General features: G+C 53.5%; 1 protein-coding gene across 1 annotated transcript in view; it reads left to right on the forward strand.

Moving 5' to 3' along the window:
* Positions 1–24,421, forward strand: part of LOC138822758 (protein argonaute-2) — a 70,132-nt gene that overhangs the window by 32,249 nt on the left and 13,462 nt on the right. The window contains exons 2-11 of the mRNA XM_070015701.1: positions 107–302; positions 10,413–10,533; positions 15,718–15,899; positions 17,604–17,740; positions 19,421–19,555; positions 20,167–20,254; positions 21,338–21,485; positions 21,936–22,055; positions 22,180–22,302; positions 24,216–24,349. Coding sequence (XP_069871802.1) covers positions 107–302; positions 10,413–10,533; positions 15,718–15,899; positions 17,604–17,740; positions 19,421–19,555; positions 20,167–20,254; positions 21,338–21,485; positions 21,936–22,055; positions 22,180–22,302; positions 24,216–24,349 — 1,384 coding nt within the window. The remainder of the gene's footprint in view (positions 1–106; positions 303–10,412; positions 10,534–15,717; positions 15,900–17,603; positions 17,741–19,420; positions 19,556–20,166; positions 20,255–21,337; positions 21,486–21,935; positions 22,056–22,179; positions 22,303–24,215; positions 24,350–24,421) is intronic.

Raw genomic sequence — 24,421 nt, forward strand, 5'->3', positions numbered from 1 at the left:
GCCCTGGGCTGAGGGTGGCTGACTCCAGGGGAGGGGTAGGCGCTGTGTTAGAGCACCAAGGAACAAATCTGCCCTCCTTCTAATGGACTTCTCCCTCTTCATGCAGTGCTTGCCTCTCCTGCCCCTTCAGCAACACCTATCCCAGGATATGCCTTCAAGCCTCCACCGCGGCCCGACTTCGGGACCTCGGGAAGAACAATCAAACTACAGGCCAACTTCTTTGAAATGGACATCCCCAAAATTGACATCTATCACTATGAATTGGATATCAAGCCTGAGAAATGCCCAAGGAGAGTTAACAGGTACTTAATCCCATCTTTCTTTAGTGTTTGATTTATGTGGGTGGTCTGAGAACACAGAAAAACAATGCTGGGCGCATCCTTAACTTTTCTCCCAGTTTCAGTTGCATTTGTTTTTGGAAAAATGTTTTTGTAATGAGGTGTAATTTTCGTACAGTGAAATACACTGTCAGTTCTGCTCAGTGAGGTTGACAGGTGTGTCTACCTACTGTCCTCTTCTAGACACTTCCCTGTCCCCAAAGTCACACTGGGTTCTGATTTCTGTCACCATGAATTTTTTTTCCTGTTTGTAGAAACTAAGCAGTGAACAGTGTCTCTTTGGATCTCACTTATTTTATTTGGCCTTATTTTTTTGGAAACCTATTTTTTTTGGAAACTTATTTTTTATTACTAAGAAATATTCTATGTTTCCTAATTTAATGTTCTATTTTCTTATATGCACTTGGGTGATTTAGACTGGTATCTTTGTACGTAGATCTGCTATTGTTATATATATATATATATATATATATATTTTTTTTTTTTTTTGGTCGGTCGTGGGGCTTGAACTCTGGGCCTGGGCGCTGTCCCTCAGCTCTTCAGCTCAAGGCGAGCGCTCTACCACTTGAGCTACAGCGCCACTTCCGGTTTTCTGGTGGTTTATTGGAGATAGGAGTCTCACGGTCTCTCCTGCCCGGGCTGGCTTTGAACCGTGATCCTCAGATCTCAGCCTCCTGAGTAGCTAGGATTACAGGCGTGAGCCATCAGCGCCCGGCTGCTATTTATATTTTTGTTCATTTTTCTGGTGGACATACACTTTCCCAGGAGACACCAGAATCACAACAATAGACATAGAGACAAAGAATTGTCTCAGGCACAATATACAGAACTTCTGCACCAAAGAGTGTGCCATCAGCCAGAAATCTGGCAAGCAAACTCTGGAGCAGGCAGGCTATTCCCTATTTATCCCTGACACAGGAGGCCCTGCCCCTCTGCTTGGATTGGTTGAGCTCAGGTTCACAGTCTGCTTGTGATTGGCTAATTTGAGGAGGGTAAGGTATATTTACATAAGGTGACCTTAAAAGCAATCTCTAAAAAACCCAAAACTACCCTCTGTTCTTTGAACAATCTGAGATGAGGCTTAATCAATCAGTTAAGGCACAATTTTTCTGTTCAAAAATCCTTCCTCATCTCAAAGCAGTTCCTCTTTCCCTTTCTCTTTTTGCTGATATTGCCTTAGCAGAAGAATCAAGAAGACCCAAGTCAAAAGCAAGAACTATTTTGTATGTGTGTTGTGGTCCTGGGCCTGGAGCTCCTGGGGCAGGGTTCTGTGCTCAAGGGTAACACCCTACCACTTGAGCCACAGCTCTATGTCCAGTTTTTTGGTGGTTAATTGGAGACAAGAGTCTCACAGACTTTCCTGCCCAGGCTATCTCCAACTATGATCTCCTGAGGTAGCTAGAATTATAAGCTTGAGCCAATGGTCCCAGCAAAAAAGCAGGAACTTTTCGTTTTTAATTTTTCCATTTCCTGGAGGTCATTTTTTTTCTTCTTATTCTGCCAGGGCTGGGGCTTGAACTTGCAGAGTTCTGGTGGCTCTAACACCATCACTGGCACCTGATATGGCCAGTCTGCTCTGATTGTTGCTGTTTTGGTGGATGTGTTGCAATTTATCATGGTTGTTATTATTATTATTATTATTATTATTATTTAGTGGGGGTTGAACTGAGGGCTTCTTGCTTGCCAACGGGTGCTCTGAGCCACAATTCCAGCCGTCGGTTTTTAATTTTGTTGGTAATTGACAAACATCTTTCCTTATGCTTAGATTCACATTACATTCATGTGTTAGTGTTCTATCTTCCTAGTGAACCGTCTGGATGTTCCTCCTTCTGTTGATATGTAGGAGCACTTAGCAGATCCTAAGTGCAAGCCTCTATGTTGGGATCTCTCCCTCCCTCCCTCCCTCCCTCTTTTCTTTTTCCTATTGAACGTTATTTACTTAATTAAGTTTATTTATTTATTTATTTTGTTGGTCATGGGGCCTGAACTCTGGGTCTGGGCACCATCCCTCAGCTCTTCAGCTCAAAGCTAGTGCACCACCTACCACTTGAACCACAGTGCCACTTGAGGCTTTTTCTGCTTATGGTGCTGAGGAATCGAACCCAGGGCCTCATGCATGCAAGGCAAGCACTCTACCACTGAGCCACCTTCCCAGCCCCATCATTTTATTTTTAATGCAGTTTTATTGCCATTATTAAGGTGTTATATAGGGGGTTTATAATTTCATAAGTCAGGTCATGAGTACATTTGTTTTTGAACAGTGTTACCGTTGTTCCTTCACTTTTCCCTGGTTTTCCCCTCCCTGTCCACAAGTTGAAAGGATCCGTCACATCGATCCCAGGGGACCAGGCGGAGGCAGGCAGGCACAGGAGAAAGATTATTACAAGGTTTATTAGAGGAACCATATTTCTTCTGGAGCTCTACTATCTAGGTGGCAGTGGGGTCAGAAGGGTAGGACCTGAGGTAGGTGGGAGTTCAGGTGGGTCTGGGCGGAGAGGGGGAGGGGTCAGCCGTATGGCCGGAAGTCCGGAAGTCCAGGGCAGGGAGGAGCTCAGGCCTGGGTGGAGGTGAGGACCAAAGGTGGGCATAATGCTTACACAAGTTACGTAGGTCATTTTCCAGATAGAATGTACTGAATACTATGCTGCATTTTTTGTTCACCCTTCCCCCCCTCAATGTCTGTACCCCTGTGTGTCCCACCTAAAAGAAAAACAAAGAACAAATACCACTACCAACAAGAACAACAACAAAAAAATGTTTCCATTTCCTGGAGTTTATTTCAATAATTAGTATGTTGGAATTTTTCCTTCCAGTCTGAAGTATGCTATTTTTCTTTTTCTTTTTCTTTTTTTTTTTGGGTCCGGTCGTGGGGCCTGGGCACTGTTCCTCAGCTCTTCAGCTCAAGGCTAGCGCTCTACCACTTGAGCCACAGCGCCACTTCCAGCTTTTTTTTTTTGCATATGTGGTGCTGAGGAATCGAACCCAGGGCCTCATGCATGCAAGGCAAGCGCTCTACCACTGAGCCACCTTCCCAGCCCCTATTTTCTTTTGCTTAATAGTGGTTAAAACATTTCTTAGCCTTTTTCTTTTCTAAATATATATGAATATATAGTTTTGTCAATCATACTTCTTCTTGCTGCTAGTTTATTAGCATACTTTAGTTTTGTTAGAGAGGTTTCATTGTGACAGCTCTACAAGTATATACAATGTTTCGAAATCAACCTCCTCTTCCCCTCCTTAACTTCCACATGGTTCTTTATTCTATTTTCATAACATAATGAGCTCAGACAGATTCACCCTCTTCACTGCCCCTCCCCGTACCTGCTTTCCAAACAGCCTGCTTTGCTTTCATGTTACTTGCTTTTCTTCTTTTCTTTTCTTTTCTTTCATATTGTTGTATTAGAAATTTCATCATGGTAAATTTTTTTTCTTCTAGTCATAGGGCGTGAACCCTGGTCCTAGGCACACTGTCCCTGAGCTCTTTGGCTGAAGGCTAGAGCTCTGCCACTTTGTGGCCCACTGCCACTTGTGGTTTTCTGGTAGTTAATTGGAGACTTTCCTGCCTGGGCTGGCCTTGAACTTTGATCCTCAGATCTCCTGAGTAGGATTGCAGGAACCACCAGTGCAGGGCCAGATGTTTCCGTCTTGCTGGAATCCAGTTTGTACATGTTAAGAGATGGCTGAAGAGGCAGGTCCCCTTGTGGGAGTCTGGGCCTCAAAAGGTTTTAAAGATAATTTTCTGTTTGTTTTAAGGAGAATTACGGTTTGGGCTTGTATATTTTGAGTCAGATCCATCCTGAATATGTGTGTGTGTGTGTGTGTGTGTGTGTGTGTGTGTGTGTGTGTGTGTGTGTGTGTGTGTGTGTGTGTGTGTGTGTGTGTGTGTGTATGTTCAATATGAATGAAGTATAAGGGTTTTCTCGACTTACCATGGACCTTTGGGAAAGGAAAATTAACTGTGGGGAGGGGGGAGGGGAGACTGATTCCCAATGCGCTTCTTTCTGTTCTTTAGGTCAGTAGCCTGAACCTAATCTTGTCAACTGTAACTTGTTTTGGTTTGGCTTTTTGAGGTTCCCCGGGGCACCAGGGACCTGGTGGGCCGCTTGACAAGCTCAAGAGATGCATCCTGCCCCTAAGCTATGCATTCTGCCCTCTAAGCTATGTCCCCTTTCACTAAACTGTAGTTTTGTGTCAAGTCTTGAGTCAGACGTCCAAACTGGTTCTTCATTAGAACGCTTTAGTTTTTATGGAGCCTTTGCCTTTTTGAAATAATAATGCCATCATTCTTCTCCTGATATGCTGAGAATAATCCTACCTTGAAGTTGAATTTTCTCAAATGCCTTTTCTGTGTCTGTTGAGTTAACCACATTTTCACTGTTGCGATGAGTTTGCTTTTGTTCGTTAGTTGTTAGACAACTATATTTCTAAAAGTCTTGATATATTATTTCTGTGTGGTGAAGATGGAGTTTGTTGCTGTTGAGAACTGTGTCTGTGGGGACACTGATACTGTCATTTTTTCTTGTCATTTTTTTTTTCTTTTGGATTCAGGGTTATAATACTGTATTAAGGCATCTGGTGATCCCTCCTGCACACAGAAGCTGAAATGAAAGCTTCATGTAATTTTTTTTTTTTTTTTGCCAGCCCTGGGGCTTGAACTCAGGGCCTGGGCACTGTCTCTGAGCTTCTTTTGCTCAAGGCCGGCACTCTACCGCTTGAGCTATAGCACCCCTGCCAGCTTTTCCTGTTTATGTGGTACTGAGGAATCGAACCAGGGCTTCATGCATGCTAGGCAAGCACTCTACCACTAAGCCACATTCCCAGCCCCAAGATTGATGTTATTTCTTCCTTACATGTTGATAGAATCTGTCATTGAGATGGACATAGGCCTAGAGTTTTGTTGTAGGGAATGTTTGTTTGTTTGTTTGTTTGTTTGGTCCAGTCGTGGAGCCTGAACTCTGGGCCTGGGCGCTGTCCCTCAGCTCTTCAGCTCAAGGCTAGCGCTCTACCATTTGAGCCACAGCGCCACTTCCGGCTTTTTTCTTTTTGCTTATGGGGTGCTGAGGAATCAAACCCAGGGCCTCATGCGTGCAAGGCAAGCGCTCTACCACTGAGCCACCTTCCCCGCCCCCTCTTCCAGTCTCTTTTGCTGCCTTGTTTTCTCCTGTGTGGAATTGCCAGTCACGAGCAGTAGACCACCTGTGTTGGCTTCTGGACAGGGCCTGTGGTTTGGACTCCAGCGGCTCTGCCCCTCTCTCCAGCCGCATGCCTCCGTTGCGCGGTCCCCAGCACTCTGCCCCGTGCCCATCCAGTGGTGGTGTCATGGATACCGGACCTCTGTTCTGCCTCACATTGACACTCATGATTTCTCCGTCCTGGCACTCACATTATTTTCTTGATGACCGTGAATATATTTGTAGGAATCGGCTACATGCTTCGTTCAGCCAGCTCCAGATCTGCTTCTGTGCCTGGCTTCCCTTTAGTACTTTGTTAGCTGCCATTACACAACAGGTGAGTAGCTGGTGCCCTGTAGGGTATTCCTACCCTCTGCAGCTCTGCATCCACTGCTTATCTCTTGGGCCCTTACTTTCCAGAGTCTAACCTTTGGGCTGGAGCTTGGCAGGTGGTGTAGGGCTTGGCCCACATGGTTCCCTTCTCTCAGCAACCACAAGTTTCTTCGTGCCAAAGGCAGCTGCCTCCTGTGTTCTCTTCCTTGTTGTGGTGCTGGAGGCCAGGGGGAGCTGTTACTTCACCTGGGGCCATCTCCTGCAGATAGACTAGATGCCCTTTGTGCATGCTTGTGCCCATGGGCTGCATGCTTTGTGCTGAAGATTTCCTCCTTCCCAAGAAAGAATAGACTTCAGAGGATATAATACCTCCCACATCTGTCAAACTGAACAGCTGGACTTGGCCAGAATTTGATGAGAGTTAGGTGAAGGCCTTTACCGCGTGCATCCTAGTGCTGCTGCATGAAGCTGAAGCTGGGGCGCAGCCCTGGGGCACCACAGCCCGCAGAGCGTCTTTCCTTCCTTCCTGCAGGTCTTTTTGGGGTTCTCCTTTTGTCTCATGCTTGTGACTCCCCACAAATGGGATTGCCGGCCTGCTTTTTGAGTGGAATGAAGGGGAAGGCACCCACAGCTCCTGGCTTTGGAATGGTGAGGTAACAGGTTCCTATCACGCGTCCGCACAGCGTGCAAGCAACTGTCTTTGTGGATGTGGTTGTGGCCATTGTGTAGCAGAGGGTGATCGCCACGGGCTATCTTTTGGCCTCTCCTGCTGCAGCATTATGGCATGTGCCGTGCCGGTGTGGTACTTAGGTGTGATCACAGCTTGCAGCTACCAAGCTGTAGCCAGAGCCAGCCCAGCCACTTTGGGACAGCCTGAGACCTACCGCCCTGTTACATGCTCTTCAGCATTTTGTGTGTGTTAGCACAGCTGCTGTCTCAGTATCACCATGGTCACCCGCAGTGTAGAAGATGGCAGAGGTAGCGTTCTGTGCTTCCCAAAGCCCCATGGCGGCGCCTGGGCTCCACTCGGGTACAGCTGTTCGGCATGTGTGCTGCTCTCGTGGTAGACTCAGCTCCTGCCTCTCATGGAGCGCAGGGCTCCTGGCCGGCAGCCCTGGTGCTCAGCCGGGCAGCGGTGGGCTTGGTATGAAGTCCTGAGGAGACAGCACTGCCTCTGAGCTCTGCAGTGCCCGTGCACGGGGGACACTGGAGTTGTGGAGTTCCAGCCCTTAGCTTCCAGTGTGGCTGTGGCGCAGAGACACTTACCCAGGACAGCCATACCGGGGGTATCTGGAAGGCCCCGCCCTCCACCTCTGGGTGGAGGGCTGGTAGAAAGCAGCCAGGTACATTTGTTAAAATAGCACTATTAGAGCTGGGCACTGGTGGCTCATACCAGTAATCCTAGGTACTCAAGGCTAAGATCTAAGGATTGTGGTTCAAAGCCAGCCCAGGCAGGAAAGTCCATGAGATTTATCTCCAATTAACCACCAAAAAGCTGGAAGTGGAGCTGTGTGGCTGAAGTTATAGAGTACTAGCCTTGAACAAAAAAAGCTAAGAGATGGAACCCAGGCCCTAAGTTCAAGCCCCAGGACTGGCGCCAAATAAAACCCCAAAACAATAGCAACAAGAGAAAATCCAGTATTCTATACCTCATTATTCTAAGTGCTTACTACAAAATGAAAGGTACTGGCTGACGACTCTAACACTGCTATGAACCCCCCCCCCCCCAAATAAAAAGCCACTTAAAAGTCAATTTCAAAGAAAAGGAGGAGCTTTTCCTGTTCCATGCTTGGGGTCTGTGCGTACAGGGTGGTCCCTGCGTGAGGTTTGGTCAGCTGTGTGGCCGTCCACCACAGCCAGTCTCCCCGGCCCACGTGTTAGAAACAGCTGGGGATGTGGAGGTGTCCTGTGAATCAGGACACCCAGCTCAAAAGGCAGAGTTTATGTTGGCTGAAGGGTGCGCCTGTGGCTGAAACTCTGGCAAGCCAGCACGTGAGTGGCAGGCTGCCCACACACACACAGTGGGGGGGGGACACCGTCGGGGGGGGTCCCCCCTCTGCTCACGTCGGTCATGCTCTGGTTCACCATCGGCGAAGGGATGTGGCTTAATTACCAGTTCTTGTCACTTGGGAAGTACAGGGTTGCCAAAAGGAGACCACCATATGGCCCAGGCAGATCTAGGTGTGCAGAGAGAAGGGACGATGGAGAGAGGAGACTGAGGAGGAGGTGTGGCCACAGTGGATGTGGAGGTGACTCAGAGCCTGGGGCCTCCCGCTGTCCCAGGTGCACCGATTACCGATTACCTGGGTTACGCATGCCTGGCGAGGACTTCTAGGGGAGCCGTGGTTCAGTCTTGCACCAAGAACAAAGGGGGAAGGTCTGTGTGCCCTTTTGCAGGGAGAGAAAATAAGAGAAGGGACAATTTTTCCTGGAGGACCTCACAGGAAAGCAAACCATGCAGCGCTGCTTTGCTGGGCAGGCAGGCCCCGGAGCCAGGAGGGTCACGCGGGTCTTCGGGTGCTGGGGCAGCGTGGACACAGGTGGCCGTGGGCGGGACCGTCTGCTGCCTCCCCGTTGGCCTGTGTCCTGTTGGGCGAGGCCTGGCTGACCAGCATCCTTCCATGGCTGCACGCTGTGCTGGGAGCTGGCGCGGTGCCGGCCACCCTGGTGCGTGCCATGGTCGTTCTATCCCCAGGTGCTGGCCCTCCCGGCGGGGGAGAGCAGGAATGTGGAGTGATGCGCTGGTGGCTGGAAAGTTCTTATTCCCGTCTGACGCTGGGTCCGTTCGGGTGCCCAGTCCACCGTGAGTTGCTTGTCTGTGTGCCACAGCCTGGTCACCTCTGCCATCATGGTGCTCAGCTCTGGCACACAGCCCGCTCTCCAGTGCTCTGGCCGGCCTCTCCTTGCTTTTGACCAGATTGTGTTACGATGACTGCTGGTTCCACTGAGGTGAAGCCCAACTGCCACCCTCGGGAGGGCATCTCCCGGTCAGGCCTGGCGGGGCACCGCCGGGGGCAAGCGCCAGCCTGACCCCTGAGGCTTGTAGAAGGCCAGCTGGGCAAAGCCGGTTTTGATGAAGGATAGCCTGAGCTGATCTGTGCCTCTAGTTCCCAGAAGGGCATGGAAGGAGGACTTCTGCTCCCCAAGGGCCGTCCCACTGCCCGAGCAGAGGTTCCAGGGGCAGAGCTGAGAGGCCACCTCTCCCGCCCCCGAAGTGCGGAGCTGTGGGGGTCCTCTGCCTGTCCCTCCGTGAGGGGCCCTGGGGCCAGGCAGGGTGGAGGCAGGCTGCTGGGGAGCTGACTTGGAATTCCACAGAACCAGCCAAAACGTCAGGGGAGACGTGCCAGGGGAAGATGACCTGCAAGGAAGGCAGAGGTGGACGGGCGCCTCGGGCTCAGCACTGGGACAGCCAAGCCCTTCTGCCCACCCGTGGAGCGTGTTCTGGCTTCCAGTGCTGGGGGATGAGGCGGCACAAGAGGGGCGACCTGGGCCGCTTCGCGGGGCACACAGGGCAGCCTCTCGGAAGGCGGCAGGCAGGCTTGTGCTGCAGTCACCGCCTGGGGTTTAGGGTGGCAGACATCTGTTGCTGTGGCTCCTCTGTGGGCAGTTTGGCAGCTAGCTTGGGCAGACTGGACTGGTCTTTTTTTTTTTTTTTTTTTTTTTTTTTTTTGTCGGTTGTGGGGCTTGAACTCTGGGCCTGGGCGCTGTCCCTCAGCTCTTCGGCTCAAGGCGAGCGCTCTACCACTTGAGCTACAGCACCACTTCCGGTTTCTGGTGGTTTATTGGAGATAGGAGTCTCACGGTCTCCCCTGCCCGGGCTGGCTTTGAACCGAGATCCTCAGATCTCAGCCTTCTGAGTAGCTAGGATTACAGGCGTGAGCCACCAGCGCCGGGCTTGGACTGGTCTTTGAGACAACTTGAAGGCCTCATAACAGGGTCCAGATGTAAGGAGCCAGCCACTCCCCAACTTGCTTTTTGTGTGTATGCCTGTACTGAGACTTGAATTCAGAGCCTGGATGCTGTCTCTGAGATTTTTGCTTAAGGCAGGGACTCTACCACTTGGGCCACAGCTTCATTTCCAGTTTTTTGGTGATTATTTGGAGATAAGAGTCTCATGGACTTTTCCTGTTCTGACTGGGTTTGAACTGCGATCCTCAGATCTCAGCTCCCTGAGTAGCTCGGATTGCAGGTGTGAGCACCAGAGGCCAAGCCTGCCTGTGTCTCGTGTGATGTCCTTGTAGCGGAAGATGACTCACCCCTTGCAGAGGCAGGGTGCATGGCGTCCACGCTGATCGATCTGCCCCCAAGAGCCTTTCTTTCAGACCTTCTAGAAGTTTTGCTGTCTGCACGTGCAGCACCTTAGTAAGTTCTCCCGTGATAGCGTGACCACGCACACGTACATAAACCCATGTGAGGCCCTGGGTGGACAGTCCTTGCGGAAGAGCCCTGAGTCCTGTGACTTAGCTCCTGTTGTTACAGGGAGGCTTAGGAACCGGTGAGAACACCGCCCTTCCTGTGTAGCTTCCCGACTGTTGACACTGTGCCTGGATGCTGTCTTTGTCTGTTTCAGGGAAATAGTGGAGCACATGGTCCAGCACTTTAAAACACAGATCTTTGGGGATCGGAAGCCAGTGTTCGATGGAAGGAAGAATCTTTACACGGCGATGCCCCTTCCAATCGGGAGGGATAAGGTAAGGCCGTAGTGTGGGGTGCTGGAGTGAAACTCGCTTTACAAAGTAGTTAATGATTGCTGTGCATCGCGGGAGAGCCATTAAACTTACCTTCCCCACGACATGGTTTCGGTAGTGGGGGGTGAGTACAAATTCCCAGCACTTCCCTCCCCTCCTTGCCGACAAAGCGGGGTGCAGCCTGTGCTGGCACGGGGAGCCGTGTTGCTGGCAGCACACTGGTGAACATGCTTCTTAGCCAACGACTCATCTGAATTGGGATGAGGAAGATCAGTCGCCCGTGGAATGGTGGTTACAGTAACACGTCGCCTTCTGCCCTGTTTATCCTGTGGCAGCTTGATTTACAAAGTGGTACAGTTTCTGTCCAGAAGTTGTCACTTCCACAGGAATTTGCTCCTGGGTGATGGCAGGGATTGCAGGGCTGCAAAGGAGGGGCAGGGCGAGCTCAGAGGTAACTGGGAAACCAGCCCAGGTAGGGTTGATTGTCTCCTCAACAACCCTGGGGTAGAACAGAGCTCCAGGTGGTCACCGCTGGCGAGGATGTGCATTTTTTAGGGAGAAGTGAGGGACCACATTTTCTATAGACACAAGGATGTTGAGGCTTTTCCCCTTCATCTTAAAGGCGTGAGCTCCTTGCGTCCTAGAGGCCTGTCTGTGTGTCCAGCAGCATCCAGGATGAGGGCACCCAGTGTTTTTGCCCCGCATCTCCATGCAAGAGGACGGGGCAGGCTGGGAAGGTGGCTAAGTGGTAGAGTGCTTGCCTTGCATGCATGAGGCCCTGGATCTGATTCCTCAGCACCACCACATAAGAGGACAGGGCAAAGACCAAGTGACCAGTCACAGCTCTGAACAGCATGGCGCTCCTCAGGCTACCAGTGGTACCTGGGTTACCAATGGCGCCCTGAGGTGATGAGCCATGCACCCGAAATTGGAGGGGGATCCAGGTCAGTGTGAGTCCGAGGGGTAGGAGCTCCCCTTGCGAATTAACTTGCTCTGAATGTCACGTTCACCCATCATACAGTTCACATTTCATTGGCTCCATGTGCATTTACGTTGGGTTGCATTCAGAGCCTGAGCGCTGTTCCTGAGTTTTTTTTGTCAAGGCTGGTGCTAGACCACTCTGACTTTCTGCTGGTTAATTGGGAATAAGAGTCTCACAGACTTTCCTGATCTTCAGATCTTAGCCTCTGGAGTAGCGAGGATTACAGCTGTGAGCCCCCAGCTCAGCTGCTCACTTGCCCGCTTATTTTTGTTGAAAGTTATATAAGAAAGAAAAGCATGCCGGGCATCAGTGGCTCACACCTGTAACCCTAGCTACTTAGGAGGCTGAGATCTGAGGATCACGGTTCAAAGCCAGCCTGGGCAGGGAAAGTCTGTGAGACTTTTATCTCCAATGAACCACTTAGAAAACCGGAAGTGGTGCTGTAGCTCTAGTGGTAGGTAGAGTGCTTACCTTGAGCTGAAGAGCTGAGGACCCAGAGTTCAAGTCTTACAACCAACCAAAAAAAGAAAAGAAAAAAAGCATAGCAGGAGCTGTTCCCAGTTTCATGTGTGTATATATTACGACTAGGCACTGGGAGGAGGCAGTGGAGAGTGTCCTCGGGTAGGGAGGGGTCTCGTGTTAAATTTCACATTGTCGTGGGGAGCAAGCATCTTGGGCTGGGGCGAAGGAAGCGCCCTCTCCCTGCCAGGCCTCCACAGCCTCCCAGGCAGAGTGGAGGGCAGGTTTTCATTTTGGGGCTGAGTTCTCTGCCAGTGCCAGTTGCCTCCTCTCTGGTCCCACACCACAGGGTGATAGTGAGCCCCTGGCAGAAAGTGGGTACAGAGCTCCTCCACCGCCCTCACTTGCATGAAGAACGTTTTGGGGGTACCCGCTCCCTGTGAGTCCTTCATGCCCCGGCTAATGCCCGGTGACATTCAGCGTCTCTTAACTCCACCCTGGCTGCCCTTGTCAGGCTGACCAGCTGGAAGGAGCTGGTGCACTGCCCACACGCAGCAGGCATGGGGTTATGTTTCTCCCCCTTGCATGTCAAGTCCTGTGACAGTCCTGAGGCTCCAGCCCCTCCTCTGGGCCCCCATTTCTGCAGGGCTTCTATTTTCTCACTTGCCCTGTGTTCTTTGCCTGGCCTGTAGTAGGAGAGAAATCACCAAGAGTCCAGTAGTCTGGCACCTGCGCAGAGACTCAGCGGGGGCTGGGGCTGTGAGTACAGGTGCCTACACAGCATCCTTGTTACACGCTCTTCCTGGGGAGGGTTCCCATAAGGAATTCACCTGCCTGCCTGGCTTCTGGCTTCTGGAAGACCAGCCCCACCTGCTGAGCTCCTGTGAGCACTGGGCCAAAGACATAGACTTGGTTGTGCAAGTTGCTCAGAATCCAGTGCTTTGTGCCCTTTCTCAGAAACACAAGGTGATGTCCCTGGCTCTGGTCCAGCCCGCCTCTGCTGATCAGACCACCCACTGGAGATGTGCAGCCTTCTGGTCAGGGAGAGGTGCCGGAGCCCTGGCTGGATGGCTTGGGTACAGCTCAAGTGGGCACACAGCTGCACACACTCTGCCCAGAAACAGCTTGCTGTGGGGGAGTTCAGCCACACATAGGACTACTGCCACACGTTCTGGTGCCTGTTCACCTCCAGGTGTGTCTGGGCCCAGCCATCCACAGCCACAGGAGTCCCTGCAGGTGTCTGGGGGAAGGCGTCTGCTGGCCAGGAGGCCAAGGTGTGCCAGGCCTGCAGGCAGGGCAAGGAGGAAGGGTCATAGCACCACGGGGGTCCAGGTGCCTGGAGGCCGCCCCAGCACCTGCCCTGTCCCCTGCCGGTGCCTGTGGGTTCCAGTACTTCACTTGATGCCCTGGCTAACACTAGTTTTGGTGCCAGGAGGTGCCCGTTCCCCTGTGGTTCTGAAGGTTGGGTGTTGTGTGTCAAAGACCCCGAAGTGCTTCAGTCATTGGTGCCCAGGCAGGGAGCCCTGCAGCTGCTCTGGCCTGGCTGAGTGGGCGCGGTATGTGTGCCAGGACCAGGAGTCCTGTGGCACTGGCACCCGCTGGTGCCAGCTGCCTCCCAGCCCCTCCCCCCCCCCACACCTCTGGTTTCGTTGAGTGTCGCAGTACCCAGCGGGTCTTCCCTCTGCCTCCGTGTTCCTGGACCTGAGCTCCCCCAGGCGGACTCTGCCTGGTAGAGCTGGCAGGCTGGCCTGGCGGTGGCCGAGGCCAGTGGGGACTGCAGCTGCACTTCTAGGTGGGGCCCCTGGGGTGCTGTGTGATTGGCCACGGACACAGGTGAGGCCAGCTCTCCAGAGAGCCCCAAGCTACCATGCCCCATGGGTGGGACGGCACACCAGACTGGCACACGGGAAGGCGCAGTCCAGGCTGCACTTTGCAGCTTGCAGTATGAGACTGAGAAAACACACAGGACTGGAATGTTCTGAACAATGTCAGTAAGCCTGTGCTAGCATGGGGAATACCCTTGCTCTCTCCCCACTGGTGTGGTAGAAACGGGGGCTCGCAGTGCCCCCAGTGTTGGTAGTGCCAGGCTTTCATTTGTGATCACTGCCACATGGCGTCAGGCCATTTTCTGCACAGTGGAAGGAAGGGCTCGTTCTTGCTGCCCTGGCAGCAGGCATTCTGTCATAGAAACCAGGTCTCTGCGGGTCTGCAGTGGACCTCCCCTCCCCCAGCCTGGCAGGCCAGGCCTTGGTCACACTCTGGCCTCATCGTTCTGCCCCGTGGTCTGGGAGACTTGGGTGTCTGTCCGTCCATCTGTCTGTCCATCTGTCCTGAGGCTAGATGTACTGTCCGTGAGTTTTTTGTGCCATTGCTCCTCCAATTCTGGCTTTTTAAGCAGTTAATTGGAGTTAAAGTCGCACAGACTGCAATCTGCCGGGCCGTTCTTCACAGTGGAGGTGGAGCAGATGGAAGGATAACGGGTTGTTAGCGAAGTTAATCATGTCAGGATACTGTTGCATTTCCTCTGTGTTAAGATGTTTGAAGTCCATTCTGTCTAAGGTGAACCTCACCTAGGGCTGGTGAAGATGCCAGCATCTCTGCAGGTGGCAGCATGCAGTCTGTCCGTTGCACTTGTGGGGGATGATTGAGGAAAATGTAGCAGGACACACAAACACACAAACCCTAACACCTCCCTCCCCCCACCCCCACCCCTATCCCATCCCATCCCCAAGTCCTCGGAGGTCTCTGGCTCTAAGGATGAGCAGGTGTGAGCTGGTGGGTGAGTAGGCCAGCAAGCCAGTAAGTGTGTTGGGTACTTAAAACAGTGAAGCACAGGTGTGAGTAGGTAGCGGCGCTGTGTGAAAAACTGTAGACACAGGGTGCGTCTGGCCTCTAGGCTGTGACAGAACACCAGGCTGGGGTGAGCCCTGTTGTTGGGATATTTGGGCCTTTAAGGACAAAAAGTGCACATAGTCCGTGGCCTGTCAGAACGCTGTTCTAGAAACGGGGGGCTATGTCAGCAGCAGCTGACAAAGCTGCATGGAGTCACCCGAGGGGCCTGAGCGCCGCATTTGGAGGTGTTCAGGGCCCAGTGGTGAGCCAGCATGGCGCTGCGTCAGGTGCCAGGCAGGCAGGTGAACGCAGCCGGGCATAGAGGCAGCTGGGCACGTGCAGGTGGTCCAGAGGAGTGAGTGTGGAGGGCCTGCCAGCCCCTGTGCTGGCCGCCAGGACTGAATTCATTAGACGTTACGAGACAGCCGGGCCCTGGTGGCTCACGCCTGTAATTCTAGCTACTCAGGAGGCTGAGATCTGAGCATTGTGGTTCAAAGCCATTCCGGGCAGAAAAGTCTGTAAGATTCTTGTCTCCAGTTAACAACTTGAAAACTGGAAGTTTAGCTATTGCTCAGAGTGGTAGAGCGCTAGCTTTGAACAAAAAAAGCTCAGGGAGAGCACCCAGGCCCTGAGTTCAAGCCCTATGATGGACAAAAAGAAAAAAGAAATTGACAGGGGGAAGCGGTGGCACAAATGTGTAGAGGTGTAACAGGTGCTCTCTCCCTGTGTAACCGACAGGGGCTTAAAATTAGTAGTGCTGAAAATCCAGGTTCTTGATCACATTCCGAGTGCCATGCTGCCGTGCGGAGGCCCGCGCTCAGCTTCTCCAGCCTGGCAGTGTCTCGGGGTTGACCGTGCCCAGCCTGTCCCGGAGGCTTCCGGGGAGGAGTGACCACGTGTCTTTGTGTGTGCAGATGGAGCTGGAGGTCACGCTGCCGGGGGAAGGCAAGGACCGCATCTTCAAGGTGTCCATCAAGTGGGTGTCCTGCGTGAGCCTGCAGGCGTTACACGATGCACTTTCGGGACGGCTGCCCAGTGTGCCCTTTGAGACGATCCAGGCGCTGGACGTGGTCATGCGGCATTTGCCCTCAATGAGGTGAGACCAGCGTGTGGAGCAGCTACCTGTCAGCAAGTGCGAACAGAGCTGAGAGACCCGGACAGACCAGCCAGGGGTGACGGCCATGTGGGTGTTCTGTGGGGAAGACAAGACCAGCGGTGCATTTTATATGAGATGGAAACATTTCATTGAAAAGTCATGGGCATCCTCAGCTGAGCGTGGAAGCCCCTCCCACCTCCCTGTCTGTGCCTCCATTGTTGACACACTCCGATGTGGGCATCGCTTTGGTGGCCCTGCCACTGTTCTCTGTTTGGTGCCTGGAGCAGATCAATGTGCCACCCTAGGGGAACCTTCTCCACGGCAGCACCAGCAGTGTTCACGCTCCTGCCTGAATTCCAGGGAGGGCCACAGATGACGGTGCTTGGCACCTCTGCGAGTGGGAGGTACACATGCCGTCGCCTTGCCTGGTTGTGGGTAGAAATTTCATGAAACGTGTGTGGAAGCAAGGCCGGTGCACGAGGTCCACATGTGGCCCTCACACTGTGCCGCACGCACACGTGTGCTCACACACACAAGACCTGAGGGCCAGAGAGAGCAGAGACCGAAAGCTGAAACCTGCAGGCGTGGCCGGGGTGTTCAGAAGAGAGCTGGGGCTCTTCCTTGCTCTTCCTGACTGCTAGAGAACCAGCGTGGAGCCACGCTTTAGGTGTAGAGGTGACAAAGCCAAGACCGGCTGCCACCCCTGGCAAGGCCCAGCATGTAATCGAATCGGTGCTTAGAACCCTTGGCAGGAGGGAGACAGGCCGCTGCCAGAATAGAGTCTATTTTTACTCGAGTGGCAGGCATTACTATGAGTTTTTTTTTTTCCTGAATTCCTTTGGACCATTCTCATTAATTGTATAGTCAGGGAGGAAAAACTACATATCTCAAGTAGGAAATGCATAGACCATCTTGCCTGGCTTTGTTGCCGTGGAACTGCCCACCCAGGGTCCCGTGGCCCTGTGTTGGGTGGGAAAGGGTGGAGGCCCAGCCGCCCACGGGGGGAGCCCACTGGACCACACTATCCTGTGTGGGTGGCTGGGCGCACCTGAATAAGGTCGGAGATGTCCCATGTGGACCTTCCTGTCCCTCTGCATCTCTGTGTGCAAGCTCAAGCCCTGAGATCAGAGACACTGCACTCCAGACAGTAGCCAACCAGAGCTTAGCTAGCAGCGGTCTCCCTGAGGCCTGGGGCCCACAGCTCTGCTGTGGATTTGTGGCCATGTGCTCAGCTGCCCATACTGGAAGGTTAAAAGGTGAGAATGAAGATCTTAAATGAGGGTAGCTAGGCTAGGGTTAGGAGCCCACAGAGCGGCGACTCCGTCTATCCCAAGGCCTGGGCTGTGGCTGTTTCTGGCTCCCCAGGTGACTGTTGTGGAGAGTGAGCCTGTGTTGTGTGTTGTGTCCCTAAGCAATGCGCATGTTGGCTCTTGACCCTGGAAGAAAGGCCTCTGGGTTGTGTTTATCTCCCCCCCCCCCCCCCCCCCCCGCCGTGTGGTATACTAAACATTGATGTGAAGTTGCAAGTCACTCTCCTGTCCCTCCACGTCAGCCATGAGCGCAGGCTGGAGCGCTCTGCCACGAGCAGGATTTCATAGGGTAAACCAGAACGATCTTGTGTGCAGCCTGTGGTGGCAGAGGGGGTGTGGGGCTGCGGCCCCCTGTGGCCACGCGTGCGTGCGCTCAGTGGCCTCTGGCTTGCAGGTACACCCCGGTGGGCCGTTCCTTCTTCACTGCGTCTGAGGGCTGCTCCAACCCGCTTGGCGGGGGCCGAGAGGTGTGGTTCGGCTTCCATCAGTCCGTCCGACCTTCTCTTTGGAAAATGATGCTGAACATCGATGGTGAGTTGGTGAGGATGGGAGGCCCCCGCGACCGGGCCGGCTGCGGCCTCCATGGATGTCAGCCTCGTGGCAGCTGGCCGGTGTCTCCTCTGTGGTGTCCGAGCCTGAGACAGCGGTTCTCACACGGGTGTCAGGATTCCTGGGAGGGCCCAGCCCCATAGACGGGTGGGGAGGATGTCCCCACAAGACCTACTCCTCAGGCCAGGCCCCAGCTCTCATCAGTGCCATGATATTAGAATTCCATGAAGGGAGGAATCGATTGATATCAAAATTTCCATGATCCAGCCGGGCGCTGGTGGCTCACGCCTGTAATCCTAGCTACTCAGGAGGCTGAGATCTGAGGATCGCGGTTCAAAGCCAGCCTGGGCAGGAAAGACCGTGAGACTCCTATCTCCAATAAACCACCAGAAAACCAGAACTGGCGCTGTAGCTCAAGTGGTAGAGCGCTTGCCTTGAGCTGAAGAGCTGAGGGACAGCGTCCAGGCCCAGAGTTCAAGCCCCACGACCGACAAAAAAAAAAAAAAAAAAAAAAAATTTCCATGATCCAGTTACTTCCCAAGAGCCCTACTTCTGACTATTGCTTTGGGGACCAAGTCTTCATTTGGCATATGAGCCTTTTGGGGTACACTATATCTAAACCATAAGAGACACTGCTCCTCTCCCTCAGAAGACCCCCACTTCCCCTCTGCTATAGGCCAATGTGCTCTTCTCATTTGAGTGTGTTTGTGTACACATATGTGCGCATGTGTAATTCCTGGGGCTTATTAAACTCAAGGTCTGGATGCTGTGCCCGAGTTTTCCTTGCTCAACAGTAGTGCTCTACTACTTGAGCCACAGCTCCACTTCCAATTTTTTGGTGATTAATTGGAGATGAGTTTCACAGACTTTCCTGTTCAGGCTGGCTTTCAACTGTGAGCCTCAGATCCTGAGCAGCTAGGATTAGTGATGTGAGGCACTAGTACCCGACTAAGAGTTACTTATTTTCAAATAATTCTATCAAGGCCTAGATGGTGGATCTTGCTCAGATAGGCGTCTATTCCTAAACAGCTACACAAAAGGTCGGAGTTCAGAAATCTGTGCAGAGATGGTCAGGAAAAACTCTCAAGTCTGAGGATTGCACTGTGGGGATCTGTTCAGATAGGTTAGGAAGCGAGTTCATCTTTAGATTCAGCCAACCCCTTACGCTCTGGCACAGGAATGTGGACGTCCCCGCTGGCTCAGCATCTTCTTGGGCATTGGGTGTGAGATGTGGGCTTTCTCACCTCAAAGACTAGAGGATGAAACCAGGTGCCAGTGGCTAACGCCTGTAATCCCAGCTACTTGGAAAGCTGAGAGAGGGAAGCAGTTGGAAGCAGAAAAGCCCATGAGACACTTAACTCCAATGCCCTACCGAAAAAGCTGCGAGTGGAACTATGGCTCAAGTGGTATAGCACTAGCCATGAACTTTTTAAAAGCTCGGGGAAAGCACGAAGGCCCTGAATACAAAGCCCCAGCACTGGCATCAATGAAAATCAAAACACCCACAATTGGAGGATGAGCTCAGAGGAGGGGAGGCTGTGTGTCCTCTGCCCGGACACTGGCCTGCGGAAGCCTCTCCACATCTGTCAGGCTCTCTGTCCTCTTCCGAGTGCTACCTACCACTGACGTTGTATCTTTGCTTCTTTCTGTTCCTGCCTGCAGTGTCGGCCACGGCGTTTTACAAGGCACAGCCGGTGATTGAGTTTGTTTGTGAAGTTTTGGATTTTAAAAGTATTGAAGAACAACAAAAACCTCTGACAGATTCCCAAAGGGTAAAGTTTACCAAAGAAATTAAAGGTAATGACACACCAGCTAAGAGGCATTGTGGGCTGGGCAGCCCCCCTGAGCCTCTCTTGGCTTGTTGAGGGGGTATTGGTGGTGGACGGAAGGGGTCTCGGGGGAGGTAACGGAAGTGAGGCGCAATGGGAACAGCAGGAGTGGTGACTTCAGTGGTGTTTGGGTGCAGATCAGATGGGAGGAGTAGATGTGCCCTTGGCCCAACAGTGTGGTGACCTGCAGCCCACTCCCAAGGCCCATGCCCCTTACACTGGTACGGGCCCCATTCAGCCTGGCCTTCATCTCGGCCATTTCAGACCCGGGGTTTCCAGGCTGCTCCTTCAGCGGGCAACACAGCACTGGTTTTGGCTGTTTAACAGAAAGCAGCCTGAGTTATGGAGATGGCCTGTGGGGAGCCCAGGCCCCGCCCTTGGGGCGGAGCTATGAATCTGCGCACTGCATCCCACACCGGGGCTCTGACGGGCAGGAGACGTTGTGGAGGGCAAGGTAGACCTAGCCTGGGTGTCCTTGTGGCTCCGTGCCCCCCGGAACTGGTGTGTCGCTGCGGTCCTGAGCCTTGCCTCTGACACAGAGCAGGTAGCGGGGGCTGACGCCTGCTGCTTGCCTCACAGGTCTAAAGGTGGAGATCACGCACTGTGGGCAGATGAAGAGGAAGTACCGCGTCTGCAACGTCACCCGGCGGCCTGCCAGCCACCAGACGTAAGACGGCCCTCCATTCCTTTCCCACTCGGGACTGTGGCTGCAGGGACCCAGAGCCCCAGCTCAGGCCTCAGGGGTCCCCAAGCTCCTTTGCAGTGTCTCATGTGGGCCTGGGCCTCAGCCAGGCCTGGACCAGCCCCCACTGCCATGCTGGCGGCCCGTGTGTCTTTCTCCACTGCAAGAACCGTGTGGTGGGCTGGGAAGGTGGCTCAGTGGTAGAGTGCGTGCCTTGCATGCCTGAGGCCCTGGGTTCGATTCCTCAGTACCACATAAGCAGAAAACGCTGGAATTGGCGCTGTGGCTCAAGTGGTAGAGCGTTAGCCTTGAGCTGAAGAGCTGAGGGACAGCACCATATCCAGAGGTCAGGCCCCACGACCGACAAAAAAAGAAAAAAGAGCCATTTGGTGTCCCAGTCCATATTGTCATCTGTTGACTGTGGCTCTGTAGAAAAAGTGCTCTACCCGTGGTTGCTTACATGGACAATTGCGGCACTCCCAAGGTGGCTGGGCCTTATTTGGCAGCAGGCTGAGACTGGTGAGGTGTGTGCCCGTCACCTCCTTTCCCTGGACTGAGGCAACCATCCCTTGATAGTCCGAACAGAGCAGGAAAGGCCGGGCTGTGCGGCCTGTCCCCAGCTGGAGGCCTGCCTTCCTGAGCCTGCATCTGCTCCTACCACGCATAGAGGCCACGGCTCCCCCGCGGGAGCGGTGTGGGTGCTCCCCAAGCTGGTCCTGCCTAGATCTCATTTCCCCCGGGCACTTCCGCTGGGCACCACAGCCCTAGGTGCAGTGCCTCAGTGCCACGGTGGCTTTTCTGGATTCGTCTTCATTATCCTGAATTCTCTCTAGATTGTAGGTGTTAGGGAAGTGTGTGATGGTCGCTTGTCTGTGACCTACAGGTTAGGGGCAGTGCGAGTGGAGGGCCCTGCCATTCTCCGGTCAGGACTTGGTTTCCAGTGTTTTCCACAGGTCAGCCTGGCAGGCAGAATGGGCACATAGGCGGCCGCCAGGCTGTGCGCGCTCCCGGGCTCGTTCTCCAGATCCAGGGACGTTGCTGTCAGCACTCTGCCTCCCTCCCCGCCAGGTTCCCGCTGCAGCAGGAGAGCGGGCAGACGGTGGAGTGCACGGTGGCCCAGTACTTCAAGGACAGGCACAAGCTGGTTCTGCGCTACCCCCACCTCCCATGTTTACAAGTCGGGCAGGAGCAGAAACACACCTACCTTCCCTTGGAGGCAAGTGGCCCAGCACCACCCTCACCCCTGACAGCCCTCTCCCCACTGGGCAGGAGAACAAGGCAGGCTGGATGGTAGCCCAGGGAAGTAACCAGGAGAATCATGATTGAAAGCAGTGGTTTTAACTCTTTCCTCAAGGGTCACTTTCTGGGGGCCCCAGGAGGGCCTTTGTTTTGCAGTGGCTGCTCTTTGGGCAGCCCGGATCATGCGCATTTCACGCTAGCATCCACCAAGGTCTAGGGAGAGCCAGAGCTCTCAGGTGGGACCCCTGCTCCTCTGGCAAACTGGTGCCAGGCTGTGCGGTTTTGGGTCGCACTGACTCGGGTAGAGCACCTTCCACAGAGAGCCAGAAGGCCTTGGGCAGCCTGCTTCCCTTGTCTCCCCCCCTCCCCCTCCCCCATCCCATCCCCCACTGGCTCCCCAGCAGGTGGTGACTGTGTCCTCTCCTAGGTCTGTAACATAGTGGCGGGACAGAGATGTATAAAAAAGTTAACGGACAATCAGACCTCAACCATGATCAGAGCAACGGCCAGGTCAGCCCCCGATCGGCAGGAGGAGATCAGTAAATTGGTAAGCACTGTGTTCTTGGGGTCAGTCATGGGGTGGGGCAGCCAGGCTTTGGATAGACCGGATGCTGGAGTGGACAGAGGACCCTACCCCATTTGACCCCACCTTCTCTTTTTCCCTTTTCAAGATGCGAAGTGCAAGCTTCAACACCGACCCCTATGTCCGTGAATTTGGAATCATGGTCAAAGATGAGATGACAGATGTGACGGGGAGGGTCCTGCAGCCACCCTCCATCCTGTATGGGGGCAGGGTAGGTGTGGCATGGGGGGCAGGTGAGCCTGCCTGGTACTGGTGGGACGGCAGTCAGCTCTTTCTGTTCCTTGTCGGTAACTGCGGTGCAGACAGACCGTCGGTCCAGGATTCCTGCTCCAAGTTGTGCCTGCCTGCTTGCTTGCGTTCTTCCTTTCTTCCTTCTTTCATGGTGCTAGGGTTTGAACTCGGGGCCTTGCACTCCCCCTCAGCTTGCTTGCTCATGGCTACTCTATCACTTGAGCCACTTGGCATTTTGCTGGTTAACTGGAGATGGCGTTGCTGCCTGGGCTGGCTTCTAACCACGGTCCTCCAGGGCTCAGCCCCTGGGCCCTGGCTGGACAGCACCTTTGAGGCCTGAGATTTCATGAAGACTTGGCGATGCCGTATTTTTGGAAAGATGCTGGAATTATTTTGAATGTTTTCAAAACACTACTCTTTCCCATCAAGGCGCTTTTCTTCCTGTGCTAAGTTCTCTACCAGAGCTGAGCTATTTTCTAGAGTTTTATCCTGTTTTCCTGGTGTTTAACTTTCTGCTTTGCGGGTACTTGGTAGCAAGCCAAGTTAGAGTTTTTGTTTGTTTTTGAGAACAGTCTTCTTACATGGCACGGGCTGGCTGAGAACCTGCCCCGGCTCTGCAGCGCTCCAGTGATGGGTGTAACACTCAACTTCTAGTCTTTACGTGTGACTCGGAGTCCTGGCCCCTACAACTGCAATGCTCTTACTCCCTCTGGGAGCAGAGTTCCTTGGGGACCAGTGTGGCTGGCAGTCCTGGGAGCCAGGGCCTCTTCCTGGGGCCTGGGCTCCTGAGGCGTAGACTAATCAGCAGCTGGTGCTGGAGAAGGCTCTACCGGCCTTCGTCCCTTCCCCAGCCTGCTGCCGTTCCATCCCAGTCCTGAGGCCTGTAGCAATGTATTCTACTTTTTTTTTTTCTCTCTTACACATTGCATGCTTGTGTTTGAACGCTGAGGTTTGAATCCAAGGCTGCGGTTCTGTGTATTGAATGGGAATGAGTAGAGTTGCAAAGGCATTTCTGCAGCATTTTATTGGCAGGAACACCCACACCACCTGTCCTACGCCTTGTCCCCTGTCACTGGCAGTACTCTCAGTGGAGAAATGAAGCACCATGGGCAGCAGAGGCTTAACCCGGTGGCTTTGCCCCGGGGCTGCCTGGCTTTGCCCCAGGGGTGCCTGGCAGCGTCTGGAGACACGTTTCATTGTCCCAGCTCCAGGCAGGTGGGACTGAGACACCGCATGGGAGAGTGCTGCCCTGTGGTGCACGCGCAGCCCAGCGCCAGGCTTGCCGCACTTGACCACACTCGGCCTGTGAGGGGGCTCCTGGGAGGCCATGTGAGAGGCTGGTGAGACACCAACTCTGGCAAGTCTGTGTTCTGTAGTGGCCCACGCAGTTCTAGGACAACAGCTTTGCTCCTCTAGATAGCCCCTCCTGGAGAGCCACATGAGGGCGGTCAGATTTCATGGCGTCTTTCTTTCGGCAGATTTCTCTTGGAAATGGAGATGGCTTCTGTGCCTGGCACAGTGGCCAAGCAGAAGGGCTCGGTCATGCACGGACAGACAGTAGACCGACTGGGAAGGGGAAGGATGGACGGGAGGGAGGACAGTGGGATGGTGTGACTGCAGGGGGAGGGTGTGTGTGTGTGTGCATGTGCACAGTGGGTGTGCAGACACACGCAGAGGGAGGTCCTAGCTCCTTGGGCGCCCCTGGGGAGAGAATTCTGATGCCACAGGAACTCTCCTCCATGCATCATCTCTCCCTTTTCCTGTGCCAGGCTGGTAAGGGGCACGGCAGCACGGTCATGATCGAGCTCCAGCACTGTCAAAGCAAACTGACGGGGCCCCTGTTTCCCACTTGTTCTCACTTGTTGCTCACTCTCAACTTGGTGCTGTTTGCAGAACAAAGCGATCGCCACCCCTGTGCAGGGCGTGTGGGACATGAGGAACAAGCAGTTCCACACAGGCATTGAGATCAAGGTGTGGGCCATCGCCTGCTTTGCACCCCAGCGCCAGTGCACCGAAGTCCACCTTAAGTAAGCCCGCTTCCAGACACGCCCAGCCTTCGCCCTGCTGGACAGGCAGGGATTGGTGACTAACAAGAAGGT

This window comes from Dipodomys merriami, unplaced genomic scaffold (genome assembly GCF_024711535.1).
Source record: "Dipodomys merriami isolate MVZ:Mamm:240054 unplaced genomic scaffold, mDipMer1.0.p SCAF_1141, whole genome shotgun sequence".
In the NCBI taxonomy this organism is placed as follows: domain Eukaryota; kingdom Metazoa; phylum Chordata; class Mammalia; order Rodentia; family Heteromyidae; genus Dipodomys; species Dipodomys merriami.